Source organism: Hemiscyllium ocellatum, chromosome 25, assembly GCF_020745735.1.
Source record: "Hemiscyllium ocellatum isolate sHemOce1 chromosome 25, sHemOce1.pat.X.cur, whole genome shotgun sequence".
In the NCBI taxonomy this organism is placed as follows: Eukaryota; Metazoa; Chordata; class Chondrichthyes; order Orectolobiformes; family Hemiscylliidae; genus Hemiscyllium; species Hemiscyllium ocellatum.
The window spans coordinates 43,786,857-43,803,367 of NC_083425.1; the positions used below are offsets into that span (position 1 = coordinate 43,786,857).

At 42.2% G+C, this 16,511-nt stretch overlaps 1 protein-coding gene across 3 annotated transcripts in view; it reads right to left on the minus strand.

Moving 5' to 3' along the window:
• Nucleotides 1-16,511, minus strand: part of LOC132827851 (dynein axonemal heavy chain 9-like) — a 504,454-nt gene that overhangs the window by 338,203 nt on the left and 149,740 nt on the right. For all 3 annotated transcript variants that reach the window (XM_060844602.1, XM_060844601.1, XM_060844600.1), the window contains 3 exons: nucleotides 12,989-13,146; nucleotides 9,987-10,125; nucleotides 7,377-7,664 (listed from right to left, as the gene is read on the minus strand). In XM_060844602.1, the coding sequence (XP_060700585.1) occupies nucleotides 7,377-7,664; nucleotides 9,987-10,125; nucleotides 12,989-13,146 (585 nt within the window). The remainder of the gene's footprint in view (nucleotides 1-7,376; nucleotides 7,665-9,986; nucleotides 10,126-12,988; nucleotides 13,147-16,511) is intronic.

Here is a 16,511-nt window from a genome sequence, read left to right on the forward strand (position 1 = left end):
CACCGAAGACATGCAGGTCCTTGGACTCCTCCATCGCCAGAACATAACAACACGACAGTTGGAGGAAGGACGCCTCATCTTCCGCCTGGGAACCCTCCAACCACAAGGGATGAACTCAGATTTCTCCAGTTTCCTCATTTCCCCTCCCCCCTCCTTGTCTCAGTCGATTCCCTTGAACTCAGCACCGCCCTCCTAACCTGCAATCCTCTTCCTGACCTCTCCGCCCCCACCCCACTCTGGCCTATCACCCTCACCTTGACCTCCTTCCACCTATCACATCTCCATCACCCCTCCCCCAAGTCCCTCCTCCCTACCTTTTATCTTAGCCTGCCTGGCACCCTCTCCTCATTCCTGATGAAGGGCTCTGGCCTGAAACGTCGAATTTCCTGTTTCTTGGATGCTGCCTGGCCTGCTGTGCTTTAACCAGCAACACATTTTCAGCTGTGAGCATAGTTAATCAGGTAAACTGGATTCTGAATGTAATACATAGATAGATGTATAGAATCAAAGTCTTACATGGCAAACATTGATTTGGCTTTAACTGAATAATGGCATCTTGCACTGAGCACCAGACTTTAGAAAGAAAGTGAAGGCGTTAGAGAAGAAACAGAAAGACCTTTCAAGACTGACTCAAGGGGTACAGGACTTCAACTCCAAGCGTAGATTCAAGAAGCGGGGCTGCTTTCCTTAGAAACGACAAGTTTGAAGGCGATTTGACTGGAGTGTTCAAAGTCATAAAAGGTGTCAACAAATTAGAAAGAGAGAAAACTGTTTCCACTGGTGAAAGGGTCAAGAGCCAGAAGCTACCAATTTGAGGTAATTGGCAAAAGAATCCAAAGCGGTTCGAGGAGAAATATTGTAATACTTTGAACTTAAGATTTGGAAAGCACTGCTCTAGTGTATGTGGGTGACAAACTCGAACATGGTTTTGAAAAAGATGTTGGATAATTATTTGAAGAGAAAAATGGGCAAGAGTTCAGGGAACTGGGACTAGCTCAGTTCCTCTTCCAGTGAGCCAGCAAGTATACGAAAGGCCAAATAGCCTCTCTCTGCATTGCAATCGTTCTAACAGCACAATATTGTTCAGGCATCAGAACTTCACCTGCTGGCTGGGAAAGACCTTTATTGGGAAGGTCCCCCAATTGTCTATAACGCGATGGAGTGCCTTTCCCGGAATCAAGATCCTGGATCAGGAGTCATGTATATGGAGAGCAGCACTGTGGGGGAGGTGGGAAGGACGTGATGGCCTCAGAATGAACACTCACTCAAGTCTCAGGATCACAGGGCAATTGAGACCATAGGTAAGTAATGGAGGCTCCAGTTCAGGGACAGGATTTTGGGGGGTTGGGGGAGGGGGATCTGAGGTTGCAGAGAGAGAGGGAGGTCTGGGGCAGCAAAGGCATGGTGATTAGCTAGCAGCTGAATTTAGTCATTTCCCAAAGCCCAGTTCCTCTTTCAGGCATGCAGTGCCTTGGATCACAGGATTCTCTTGCTCCCTGTACCAGATACAACAGACAGGCCACGTGATTGTAGATGTCATTCACATTGCATGCGAATATGCCCTGCTACAGCTGGGTTAATACCAGCAGTGATGCCCTTAAGGAGCCATTAATTATTAACTCTGATGGAGGCTGCAAGGCGGCAGGATTCAGCTACATCACCTCCCTGAATGACCTTCTCACCTCCAAGGTTGCCAGAGAAATTAGAGAATTCTATTCTATCGTGTAAATTGAATTGAAATTCCCCATGGCAATGCTTGTTGAGCCTTACCAAGCCTCTGGAGTTTTAGCAATTTGCCCACAACAGCACTGTTCAAGGGTTATCTTCCTTTTCATTCTTTGAAATGTTGCTATTTCTGAGAAGGCTTGGGTTTCTCTCAATATGTCACCAACTTATGGAGAACATATATTATAGAAATCAGGTCGAGATGTGGATGGTGCTAGCTAGTGCAGGCCTATATGGGAGCAGGTACTCTGTAGTTCTTGCCTGGCCTTCTAGGCTACCAGGAAGAAATTATATTTTTTTTAAAATTCAGAATTTCCAATTTGCATAGAGCAATCAATCACTATTTACTCAACCCTTCAATTTTCAAATCCCTATCCACTGCCTTAACAATGCTGAATGCCAGGAGTGAAAGGTGTTTCTGACAAGCAGCATTACAAAGCCATTAATGGAGGGAAATACATCAGATGATGTATTGGTGTCATTAAATTACCATTTGAATAACTCACATCAAGTCCCACTCACTCATCACTCTTGTCCTTGTTGACTTGAAACTGTCTCCTGCTTCTCCCTGTGCCTAAGATATTCCTCTGACTTTTTCAATCCCTTCTTGGGTCTCACCCTTTCATTTACTGTAATGTCTTCCAACACCGCCCCCCCCCCCCCCCCCCCCCCCCCCACAGAGAAGTCTCTGCTCCTGCTGCTACTCTGGCCTCATTTATGTTAATTTACTCCACCATGGGTAGCCTCACCTTCAGCAGCGTAGATGCCAGAATTGCTTGCCTGAAGCCCTCCTTCATCCTCCTGCCCTTTTCACCAAACTTCTGATCATCCATTAACTCCCTCTTTTAATATGGGACCGTTGCAGTTCTCCCTGTATTCCATGAGATCTAACCTTGCTCACCAGTCTCCCCTGGGGAACCTTGTTGAACGTCTTATTGAAGTCCATATAGATCACTTCACACAGATCTTCCCTCATCAGTCTTCTTTGTTACATCTTCAAAAAACTCAATCAAGCTTGTGAGACATGATTTCCCACTCGCAAAGGTATGTTGACTATCCCTTATCAGTCCTTGCCTTTCCAAATACATGTAAATCCTATCCCTCAGGATTCCCTTCAACAATTTGCCTACCACCGACGTCAGTCTCACTGGTTTATAGTTCCCTGGCTTGTCCTTATCACCTTTCTTAAACAATGGCACCACGTTAGCCAACCTCCAGTCTTCCGGCACCTCACCTGTGACTATCCATGATACAGATATCTCAGCAAGAGACTCAGCAATCACTTGCCTAGCTTCCAACAGAATTCTAGGATATAACTGATCAAGTCCTGGGGATTTATCCACCTTTAACCGTTTCAAGACATCCAGCACTTCCTCCTCTGTAATATGGACATTTTCAAGATGTCTCTGTCAATTTCCCTACATGTCCTTTTCCACAGTAAATACTGATGAAAAATACTCATTTAGTATCTCACCCATTTTCTGTGGCTGCACACAAAGGCTGCCTTGCTAATCTTTGAGGGACCCTATTCTCTCCCTTAATGTATTTGTAAAAACCCTTTGGATTCTCCTTAACTCTATTTGCCAAAGCTATCTCATGTCCCCTTTTTGCCCTCCCGATTCCCCTCTTAAGTATACTCCTACTTCCTTTATACTCTAAGGATTCACTCAATCTATCCTGTCAATACCTGACATAGGCTTCCTTTTTACTTAACCAAACCCTCAACTTCTTTAGTCATCCAGCTTTCCCCATACCTACCAGCCTTTCCTTTCACCCTAACTGGAATATACTTTCTCTGGACTCTCGTTATCTCATTTCTGAAGGCTTCCCATTTTCCAGCCATCCCTTTACCTGTAAACATCTGCCCCCAATCAGCTTTTGAAAGTTCTTGCCTAATACTGTCAAAATTGGCCTTTCTCCAATTTAGAACTTCAATTTTTAGATCTGGTCTATCCTTTTCCATCACTATTTTAAATTTAGTAGAATTCTTAGAGTCGTAGAGATGTACAGAACGGAAACAGACCCTTCGCTCCAATTGTCCCTGCCTACCAGATATCCTAAACTAACCTAGTCCCATTTGCCAGCACTTGGCCCATATCCCTCTAAACTCTTCCTATTCATTTACTCATCTAGACACCTTTTAAATATTATAATTGTACATGCCCCCACCACTCCCACTGGCAGCTCATTCTGTGCACACACCACCTTCTGCTTGTAAAAGTTGCCCCTTAGGTCCCTTTTAAACCTTTCCCTTCTCACCCTAAACCTATACCCTCTAGTTCTGGACTCCCCCACCCCAGGGAAAAGATCTTGTCTATTTACCCTATTCATGCTTCTCATGATTTTATAAACTTCCATAAGGTCACACCTCAGCCTCTGACGCTCCAGGAAAAACAACTTCTCACTATAGTTCAAACCCTCCAAGACCACCAACATCCTTGTAAATCTTTTTGGAACCCTTTCAAGTTTCACAACATTGCAGTCAGCCATGTTGTTGGGTGCCTGGAGTCACATAGGATCAGATCAGGTAAGGACAGCAGATCTCCTTCCTGAGAGGACATGAGTGAACCAGATAAGTTTTTACACCAATCAACAGTGGTTATATGGTTGCCACTGGACCAGGTTGCTCGTCCATATTTTATTGAATTCAGATTTCACCATCTTCCACAGTGGGAAAGCACCTTTTTTAGACCATTTGGTATCCAAAAATGCTTAACAATCAATGAAGGAGTTTTAAATGAAACTATTGTTGTACTTTAGGAATTATAGCAGCCAAACTGCACGTAGAACATTAACACAAACAGCAATGTGATAATCTGTTTTTGTGATGTTGATTTTGCGTAAATATTAGCCAAGACACGAAGAATGACTCAAAATAAAAAAAGTCCAAAGAAATATGAATGCTGAAAATCTGAAGCAAAAACAGAAATTGCTACAGAAATTCTACAGGTCTGGCAGCACTTATGGAGGGAAAGCAGGGTTAACATTTCAAGTCCAGTGACCCTTCGCCAGACCCATGTTTCCTCCTGAAGTTAGTGACTGAGGCACATTGTTGATAAAACAGAATAAACCCCTGAACTTGGCTGAATGGGATGCTCTTATTTGGTGGCTAAGGTGGAAATAGTTCTATTCCTCAACACGAACATCCATCATATCAAGGAGCAGAAGAATCGATGTTTCAGGCATAAGCCCTTCATCCGTCATATCAAACCAATTTCAGCCTTTACTGAGCAATAGGGTGTTCTAGAGTAGATGAACTGTGTATGACATCGCATGGTTAATTAGATGGGGAAGACAGTTTTTTTCTCATTATTTTTACATGTAGGCATGGAAATCCAAAGATATGTTGCATAGACAGGATCATCATAGTCAGGCACGTCAATCACTATCAGTCTGACCTGCTTTCAAGGCATGCAATAGGTGAGGACTTTGGCGATAGTGAACATAATTCAGTTATGTTTACAACAGCAGTGGGCTATATATACCACTGGGAAAGAGGTTTAACTGGGGGAAAGCAATTACGATGCAATTAGGTAAGATTAAGGATGCATAGGATGGGGATGAAAACTGCAGGGATGGACACACTTGAAATGTGGAGCTTATTCAAGGAACAGCTACTGTGGGTCCTTGATAGGTATATACCTATCAGGCAGGGAGGTAATTGTTGATAGAGGAAGCCATGGTTTACTAAACAAGTTGAACCTCTTGTCAAGAGGAAGAAGAAGGCTTATATGAGGATGAGGAGTGAAGGGGGATGGGGGCTTGTTAAGGGGCTTGAGAGTTATAAGTTAGCCAGAAAAGATCAAAAGAGAGGGCTAAGAAGAGCCAGGAGGGGACATGAGAAGTGGTTAGGGGGAAAGAAAATCCTAAGACCTTCTATCGGTATATCAGGAATAAAAGAATGACTAGAGTAAGATTAGGGCCAATCGAAGATAGTAATGGAAAGTTGAGTGGAATCTGAGGACATGGGGAAGCGCTTAATGAATACTTTGCATCAGTATTCACACTGGAAAAGAGCAATGTTAGTGAGAATATGGAGATATAGGCTACAAGATTAGATGGGATTGTAGTTGACAAAAAGGAGGTTTTAGCAATTTTGGAAGATCTGAAAATAGATAAGACCCCTGGGCTGGATGGGACTTATCCTCGGATCCTCTGGAAAGCCAGGGAGGAGATTGCAGAGCCTTTGACTTCGACCTTTATGTCATTCATTATCGACAGGAATAGTGCCCGAAGACTGGAGGATAGCAAATGTTGTTCCCTTGTTTAAGAAGGGGAGTCGGGACAACCGTGGTAATGATAGGCCAGTTGAGCCTTACTTCAGTTGTGGGTAAGATGTTGGGAAAAAATATAAGAGTTAGTATTTATAATCATCTGGAAAGGAATAATTTGATTAGGGATAGTCAACACGGTTTTGTGAAGGATAGGTCGTGCCTCACTAATCTTATTGAGGTGACAAAACGGGTGGATGAAGGTAAAGTGGTTGATGTTGTTTATATGGACTTCAGTAAGGCATTTGATAAGGTTCCACAAGGCAGGCTATGACACAAGACAGAGTTTCGGGATTGAGGGTGATTTTGCGGTTTGGATCAGAAATTGGCTAGCCGAAAGAAGACAGAGGATGGTGGTTGATGGGAAATGTTCATCCTGGAGCTCAGTTACCAGTGGTGTGCCACAAGGATCTGTTTTGGAGCCACTGCTGTTTGTGATTTTTATAAATGATCTGAATGTGGGCATCAAAGGATGGGTTAGTAAATTTGTGGATGACACTAAGGTAGGCAGAGTTGTGGATAGTGCCGAAGAATGTTGTGTGTTACATAAATAAGATGCAGAGCTGGGCTGAGAAGTGGCAAATGGAGTACAATGTGGAAAAGTGTGAGGTAGTTCATTTCGGAAGAAATAACAGGAATGTAGAGTACTGGGCTAATGGTAAAGTTCTTGGCAGTGTAGATAAACAGAGAGATCTCGGTGTCCTGGTGCATAAATCCCTGAAAGCTGCCACCTAGGTCGATAGGGTTGTTAAGAAGGCATATGATGTGTTGGCATTTTTTGGCAGAGAGATTGAGTTTCAGAGCCACAAGGTCATGCTTCAGCTGTACAAGACACTGGAAAGGCTGCTCCTAGAGTATTATGTGCAGTTCTGGGAAGGATAGGAAGCTTTGGAAAGAGTTCAGAGGAGATTTACTAGGATGTTGCCTAGCATGGAAGGAAGGTCTTACGAGGAAAGGCCGAGGGAAGTGAGGTGACTTAATCGAGATGTATCAGATAAACAAAGAGTTAGATAGGGTGAACAGTGAGAGCCTTTTACTTCGGATGATGAAGGCTAACAAGAGGAGACAGAGAGTAGTAGGGGCATGGAACAGTCTGCCTGCAACAGTAGCAGAGTCGCTGACGTTAAGGACATTTAAATAGGCATTGGACATACATATGGATAATAATGGAATGGTATGGGTTAGATGGGCATCAGTTTAGTTTCACAGATCAGCGCGACATTGAGGGCCGAAGGGCCTGTACTGTGCTGTAATGTTCTATGATAATATCCTAACTCTCAACATCATCCATTCCTGATTAATGAACTTTCAAGCACTAACTTCAGTTGAAAATAATGAAAGTCATGACAAAATACAGAAACCAAGCATTCTGTTACTCACTTTCAAGATAAAGTTGTCCTCAGCCTGCAATTTAAGGTCCAGGATAGACTGCTTCACAAGACTTTCAAAGGGAAGGTCTCTCTTCCTGGGTACATCCAGTGCTGGGAAAAGATCACTGATCAGGCCCATGAAAATCGGCATGTCATCGGTGACTATCTTTGGAATGTTGAAGTCTCGAAGAGCACGCATCAGGACTTGGTCTTCAGGGCGGCCTGGGTCACCTCTCTTCAGTGAACCAGCTACAACCAGTACTGATTTGATTGCTCGAAGTCCCCAGTCATAGTGATCCTAGGGAAGGACAATTACTCAAAAATACACACTTTGGTAAAAACACGCATAGATTCCCAAAGGCATGGATCAATGGTAACAATTGCCTGGCTTGAAAATTGATTAATTGCAAATTACTAACTTGGATTGTAAATAGCTCAAACCCCAGCACTAATTCTTGGACTACTCCGCGATTGCCAAATTGAAAACACCCCATTTCTGCCCATTTTCTGCTTCTTGATTGGTAACCAGTTCTCTACCCATGCTGACATATTACATCAATTCTATAATAGCTGATTGGGGCTCTTAACCTTTTGCATAGCCCCTTACTGAGTGCCATTTTGAAATTCAGATGTACTACATAACTAATCCCTTCATCTCCCTAACAAGTTAGATTCTCTGCCACAATCTGGTTGCCAATAACAACAGCATTATAGGATAGTGATAAACTTCTAATCTGAAGGTTTGTTTGAAACTGTTTAATCATCTGAAAATTCTGGACAAAGTTTACGGCTGTAATACTTCGATGATTTTATACATATCAGTCTATTTAAAAATATCACAAAATGGCTATGTTGGCAGCAAATTTGCCCAAGGACAACTGGTTCAGTCCTATTATTTTAGCAAAGTGATTCATCAGTTTACTCAAAGTCTTTATTTTATTAATGCCGTACTCAGAGGAGAGGGACAAACTCCATGCAAATTCATTAATGGACTCACAACTAAAATCTCACAATTTCACCCCCTTCATCTGCTACAATTCTTGGTTTGAATTTATAGACTTTCAGCTTATACATTCCCCGTGTCAATGCTCTTATAATCATTAAAACTCTTGCTACTTTGTAATGTTACTTCACATAGCACCAAGTTGCACTGTCAAATTGTTGATTTAGTCAATAAATTTTTACACTTGATTTCGGCAATTTTTTAAAGCGGTACTACTTCAGTAAAGCTAAAATCAATAAAAATAAATGTATATGTACGCATACTGATTTCTTGGGTGCGTGGGTGAGTGATTTGAGGGGGGGGGTGGTATGGATTGGGTAATCAATACCTGGTTTCATTAGTGTAAGGCTTTCTTTTCATCGTACATTTTACTGTTCTGAGTGAGCAGTCAATCACATTCTTGCTAACGAAATAAGATCAAGGAGTATATGATCAGGCGAAACACTCATTTTAACAACTGGGACAAACGGTATTTGGCTACAAAGAAATATCTCAGGTATTCAACATGAAAGGATGCTTAATGTAACAATTGATTTTTTTGAAGAAATCATTTTGTTGTGAAAATTCTTGTCATTATGAAGGATTTAGTTCAGACACATTGAGTAAGCAAAGATGATCCTGACTCCTTCAAACTAATTAGCTGCAACATTTACATGGCAGTGATGTGCTAATGATTACAGGTCATGTGTGATGTCAATCTGTATACCTGACCCCAAAAGATTAGTGTGCATACTTTAATTATGCTTATGTAAAGATAAGGCTCCTAATGACAAATGTTTCTATTAAGCAGCTGCTGCAGTCCTTGATAAGTTATACTGTCTTGAAATAAAGTATTTGAAATGTATTAAATGACAAAGGGATGCCCAAATGTAATTTACAGTTATCCATCTGTTTTAAGTGACAATCTTTAAAGCTTTGTGCAGTAATTGGAAATAAGTAAAGCAACAAAACCAATGAAAAATGAAGACAGATTTCAAGAAAGATGATGAACAATAAAGATCTCTGAACATGTTAGAAAATCACTAGGTATAGGTTATATTAATTTAGTGGTCAATTTCTAATCTGTGCAGTCGAGGGGGACTCCAATTCATCCTCTCTAATACGAGTCCTACTCATAATAATACTGCTGTGACCAGACAGCCTATTGCAAGAAACAGTGGAAGCCTGTTTTATTCTTTATACCGTGAGTACTAATGAGATGCAAGACAAATGTTCTGAACAATTATCTTCACTCCGCCAACACATACATTCAAAGCACATCCAACAAGCTAAGGCCAGCACATTGAAACTGATAGCAATCAGTGGTAAAACGTCTAAAAAATGTAAACTTTCATTAATTTTATCACACAATCCTTGGGACACCAGGTTATAGTCCAACAGGTTTAATTGGAAGCACACTAGCTTTCGGAGCGTCGCTCCTTCATCAGATGGTAGCACCTGATGAAGGAGCGATGCTCCGAAAGCTAGTGTGCTTCCAATTAAACCTGTTGGACTTTAACCTGGTGTTGTGTGATTTTTAACTTTGTACACCCCAATCCAATACTGGTATCTCCATATCCTAGGACACCAGAGTAGCATTTCCTATTTTGTATTCCTAGCCAATAAGTGTCATCTCACCTGTTTTGAAAGCAGTTCTTTACAAAGTTGATACAGGGTGATGAACTTCCTGGCTAACAACCTCGCTTCAATGAACCCTTCTGCGACCAGCATAATTTCACAGATCAGCTCAAAGTCTGGCACCACCATAGCACAGGGTCTGCAATACAATCAGTCAGTGGACATAAACATGCAATCCTTATCAAAACATGGAGGGCATATAAAGGTAAGAGTATAAATAGTTATGTTTCTTAAACAAATGTTTGAAAATGTGTAGTAGATGAAGTCCTTTTGCCTGTGTCTTTCTCATATTCTCAAAGCACAGTTTATATCCTCCCTCACTCAGTATATGGTAGAGAAGTGATGACACTTCTGATTAATAATCCAGTAGTTGGTTAAATCCCACCATCTCCAGCTGAACACAATTGAAATTTAATTCATTAATAAATCTAAAATAAAAGGCCAAGTTAAAACTACTAAATGCTGATAAAAAAAAAACCCATCTGGTGCATTAATAATCTGCAGAGAAGGAAACTGTCATGTATTTCCATTGGTCACACATGTACCAACCATGTATCAAGGTTTGGCAAAAACAACCATGTAGGCTGTTTCTTTGAAGATTAGACTGTATGGAGACAATAGGAATTGGGCGGCTATGTAGACACATTTGACCTGTACAATTGCTACGAGCTTCTCTCTATTCAATGTCACACTGGATTGTGATGTCCAGCAATTTGAGATATGATACGCAAAGTTCCATGTACATCACATCTACATTCCTCAAACGTGTCTGGCCCATATGTGATTCCAGATCAAAAATAATGTGGTAGAATCTGAAATGTCCAAATGAGCTATTCAGTTCTCATAAACTGTAAGCACATTGCAGTCCATGCAGTGCAGATGCATCCCGTGATTCAAGAAAGTAGGTCAGCACCATTTTCCCAAAAGCAACTAGCAGCGGACACCAAACGCTGGTCTTGCCAACGAAGCTCATATACAGGAATGTAAAGCTTGAAGGCCTTTGTGTTGGAAGCAGTTCACAGAAGGGTGACTGGACTAACACCTGCAATGAGTGTAGAGTCTTGTGAGGAAAGACTAGGCATGTATGCTCAGAAGGGACAATCTGAAACATCTAAGACCAGGGACTTGACCAGGTGGATGTGGAAAGGATATTTCCTCTTGTGAGAGAATCCAGATCTAAGGGTCACTGTTTAAAAATAAGGGTCATCATTTAAGACAGATGAGGAGATTCACTTTTCCCAGAGGTGGCGCACCTTTGGAACTCTCCTCCTTATAAAGATGATGGCAACAGAGTCCAGGCAATTAAGCCAATCAGTACCCCAGAAGTCAAAGTTGCTGTGACAACATGCACTTTTACAGGCATGTTGCAGTCATGCACCATGGATTGTGGTGGCTGAGGCAATTATTTTATTTCAATCACATGGAATCCCTCACACTTCTACTACCTAGCGCCAGGGTACGTTGAATGATTTTGAGGTTGAAACTTAACATATCTGGTCAAACCCACTTTCATTGGCCATCAACTCACAAGGTGGGACTTGAACAGAACAGCTTCAGGCTCAGGGACGGAATGGCAATATGTCCATATAGCTTTTGTTTCTGCATAGGGTCCCTCCTGAAGAAGGAAATTCATTCCTAAGTGTTTTTGGTGACAAAATGTTCCACAAATTCTGTACAAATGTACAATTTTTTTTGTTTGTTCATGGGATGACTAAGCCAGCATTTATTGCCCATCCTAATTATCCTAAGGACAGTTAAGAGTCAACAATATTCCTTTTGGCCTGGAGTCACATATCGGCCAGACCAGATAAGGACATCAGATTTCATTCCCTAAAGGACATTAACAAACCAGATGAGTTTTTGCATTGACAACCAAGAGTGTTCACTACCAGGCTAGCTTTATATCTAGACATTTTATTGAATTGAAGTCTCACTATCCACTCCAGGGGCATTTGAATCCATTTCCCAACGCATTAGCCAGGGTTTCTCAGTTACTAGTCTTGGAGACATAAGCCACTGCCTCCACTTTGTAATGAAGGGCAAGAAAAGGCCACTCAAGACCATGAGCCTGCTCCACCATTTTCAGCAAGACCATGACTGATTTGATTCCTCCACATTGCTGACTGTATCTGATAACCTTTCACCTCTCTGCTTATCCATCCCCCTCGGCCACCAAAATATCCAAGGTTTGCGAAGAGCAGATTGGTGCCAATAGTATGGAGTTCAGCCATTATTACTGCTGAGGTGGATTTGGGAACTGTTTCCTTGCCTTACCTGTGGCAGAGATTGTGGAACAGTGGTTCAGACCTGCCTTCAGGCAGACAATTGAAGAGTAATTGAGATACTGAATCTAAATGATCAGCTTCTTGCAGAAAACCTCTTTTATTTCATAATGTCTTTTACCACAGCTTTTGTGAGACAGCGGTATGGTCCATTGATTCATTCAATACTTAATTCCACATGGCATCACATAATCTTGGACTGAGCCATAGAGAGAGGTTGAATAGGCTGGGGCTGTTTTCCTTGGAGCTGAGGGGTGACCTTATAGAGGTTTATAAAATCATGAGGGGCCTGGACAGGATAAATAGACAAAGTCTTTTCCCTGGGTTGGGGAACTCCAGAATTAGAGGGGCATAGTTTCAGGGTGAGAGGGCAAAGATATAAAAGGGACCTAAGGGGCTATTTTTTCAGGCAGAGGGTGGTGCGTGTATGGAATGAGCTGCCAGGGGAAGTGGTGGAGGCTGGTACAAATGCAACGTTTAGAAAGGATCTGGATGGGTATATGAACAGGAAGGGTTTGAAGGGATATGGACTGGGTGCCGGCAGGTGGGGCTAAATTGGGTTGGGATATCTAGTCAGCATGGACAGTTGGACCGAAGGGCCTGTGTCCATGCTGTACATGTCTATGACTCTACTCCTGGTTGCTAAATGCCCACAATCGGATGGCAATGGATTAATTATTCCTAGTGACCTCACTGGGGATAGCGGAAAGGTGCACTCACCTGAAAAGAGCCTTCAAGTTCTCAGGAAGTTCTGTACGTCCTGCATAACCAGGATTCATTGTGATAAAGATGCCAACCGATAGAGTTAGATTGATTTCTTCACCCATGAAGTTAAAGCGTTTCTTTTTGTCTCGGATTGCATCCTGAATGGATTTCACCTTTACAGACATCAACAGCAGACAAATCTGTCAAATTCTGATCACTACCAGACAGCACTGGTGTCAAGTTTTGTATCTCATCTCCACGCAGAGAGGACATTAGTTTCGAAATGCACAACAGATTATGGTCAGGGTGCTGTATGTAATGCTTTAAAATGTCGGCTCCATGCTTACAACTTAGGTTTCCAGATCCTTCTATATTAGAAATGCTCAAGTAATAGTCAATTTTTTTTGACTACCTTTTAAGGTTAAATTTTCAGGGTCAATTATTCTTTGGATACTACTTTTGAGTGGCTGAAATTCATGCCCGCCAAAACTCATACCATATCATTAGCAGAAGCCCAACTGATCTCTCAAAGAATAAAGTAAAAAAACACAACAAATTGCTGTGATTCTGGAAACCTGGAGTGGAGTGGGAAGGCCGACACACTGGCACAGAAATGTTGATCTGTTCTGTGAAGAACTAGGGTCAACTTTTATAGATACATGGGAAATTCCAGATAGTTTGGCCAAAAATAGGGGTGGACCTTTAAATGAGATCGACTATTACTTGAGTATATATGGTAGTTCTGTTTACTTCTCTCAAAATCCACGCCCAGGGGTTTTAAAACAAGTGCAACGAGCATCAAAAGTAATCAGAATCAAACAAACAATTTGATCCATGGACCACAATGAGCATTTTCATTAAATTACAGTTGCACTGCTTAGTGGTTTGTTGTGAGTTCAATAACGGTGAGCAGCCTAACATTTTGGGGAGACAATAATGTACTGAGTGTACTAACAACAAGAAGACCATGTTGAAGTGACCTTTGTTATGGTTTGTGTCATGTTCATTGCTGACAATCCATTAAGTGAGGGAACTGAAATAGGAACTCAGGAAAAGGCCATTCAGCCCATCATGCCAATTCTGCTGCTTAATATAATCAGGCTTGATCAATTAGCTTTTTAATTTTTTTTCCATGGAATGTGGGTATCACTGGTCAGGCCAGCATTTATTGCCATCCCTAAATTGCCTGGAGGCCAGGTAAGAGTTAACCACATTGCTGTCGGTTTGGAGTCGCATGTAGGCCAGAGCAAGTAGGGACAGCAGATTTCCTTCCCTCAACTGAACTGGGATTTTGCAAAAATCAACAATAATTTCATTGTCAACATTAGACGAGCTATTTTTCATTCTACATTTTCATCAAATTTAAATTTCACCATCTAACAAGATGTGATTTGAACCATGTCTGCAAAATGGTAGCCAGGGGTTCTGCATTACTAGCATAGTGATATTACCATTATGCTACCATATCCCTGAATATGATAATAAATCTCCCCTATTACAATTCCTTTTGCCCAGGCTATTCCCACAAACATTTAAGGCATCAGTAATCAGAAATTCATCGATTTGGAATTCAGTATGTTAAATACTCAAAGGCTGAGCCTCCACAATCCTCTAAGGTACACATAATTTTTCAGATTCTGAGTTAACAAACATTCTCCTAAAATTGGTCCTAATTGGCATACCCTTTATTTATGAATTATGCTTTCATTCTAGATTCCCAACCAGGGGAAACTTAATTAGACCAGAAGACCATAACAAAGAGGAACAGGAGTAGACCATTTGACCCATCGGGCCTGTTTCACCATTCAATGGGATCACAGCTGATCCAGCATTCCCCCTGACCACTTTCCTGCCCTTTCCCCAGAACCCTTGATTCCTGTCCTGATCAAGAACCTATCTCAGTCTTAAAATATACACAAGGAATCTGTCCCCTCAGCTCTCCATGCCAATGAGTTCCAAAGACTCTCACCTGCCGAGAAAATAAATCCTTCCTCATCTCAATTTTAAACTGGCACACCTTTAATTGTGCCCTCTGGTTCCCTAAACTCTTCCCAAGGTGAACCAACCTCTCAGCATTTACCCTCCCAAACTCTTTCAGAATCCAACATGTTTCAATTAGATCACTTCTCATTTTTCTAAACTCCAGAAAATATCGGCTCAGTTTACCCAATCACTCTGGAACAACCTTGTGAATCTTTGTAACACTATATCTCTGGCAATAAGAACCTTCCAGAGGTAAGGAGACCAAAAGTGCACACGGTACTCTAAACAAGCTCCTATACAATTGAAGCAAGACTTGAATTCACCTGTACTTCAGATCAGGCAGAGTAAAAAGAAAAAGCCTCAAGTTTAAGCAGTATCTCATCTTTTGTCCTACATACACTTAAAAGTACCTCATGTCTCATGAACCTTTTTGAAGTGCAAAATTGTCCATGGGTGCTACATGGGTATTTTCCAGCAAGGTTACACACATAAAGCAGGTAAACCTTTGATCTTTAATTTCTTCCAGCAAAATGCATTGAGAAATGGCAGTGCTCCAACTTGGCAAAATTCACTGCTTTCACAGTGTCTATTCAGACTGAACCTCTCTCCATCCCTTACAAAACCAATACATGAAGGCAGAGACCACTTCCGTGTTTCAAATAGGATCTGCAGTCAAACCACTGGTCTGTATGTGGAGTTACATTTAGGTAAAAACATTTAGGTGTCTCAAAGACACCTCCTCCTACCGCCCCCTTGACTATGACCCCACCCCCCCACCAAACCATAGAGAACCTCATCACCTCAGGAGACCTCCCACCCACAGCTTCCATCCTCATAGTCCGGGAACCCCTCACCGCCCAATTCTAACTCCTTCCCAAGATCCACAAGCCTGACCACCCTGGCTGACCCATTGTCTCAGCATGCTCCTGCCCCACTGAACTCATCTCTACCTACCTCGACACTGTCCTATCCCCCCTAGTCCAGGAACTCCCCACATTCACTCGAGACACCACCCACGCCTTCCACCTCCTCCAAGACTTCCCTTTCACTGGCCCCCAACGCTTCATCTTCACCATGGATATCCAATCCCTTTACACCTCTATCTGCCATGACCAGGGCCTCTAAGCCCTTTGTTTCTCCCTCTCCCGACATCCCCAACAGTACCCTTCCACCGACGCTCTCATTCATTTGGCTGAACTGGTCCTCACCCTTAACAATTTCTCCTTCGAATCCTCCCACTTCCTCCAGACCAAAGGGGTAGCCATGGGCATCCATGTGGGGCCCAGCTATGCCTGTCTCTTTGTTGGCTACGGAGAACAGTCCATCTTCCGTAGTTACACAGGCACCACTCCACACCTCTTCCTCCGCTACATTGATGACTGCATTGGCGCCACTTCGTGCTCACGTGAGGTGGTTGAACTTCACCAACATCAACTTCTCCAACACATTCCACCACGAACTTAAATTCACTTGAACCATCTCTGACACCTTCCTCCCCTTCCTGGACCTCTCCATCTCCATTGATGATGACCGACTTGACACTGACATTTTTTTT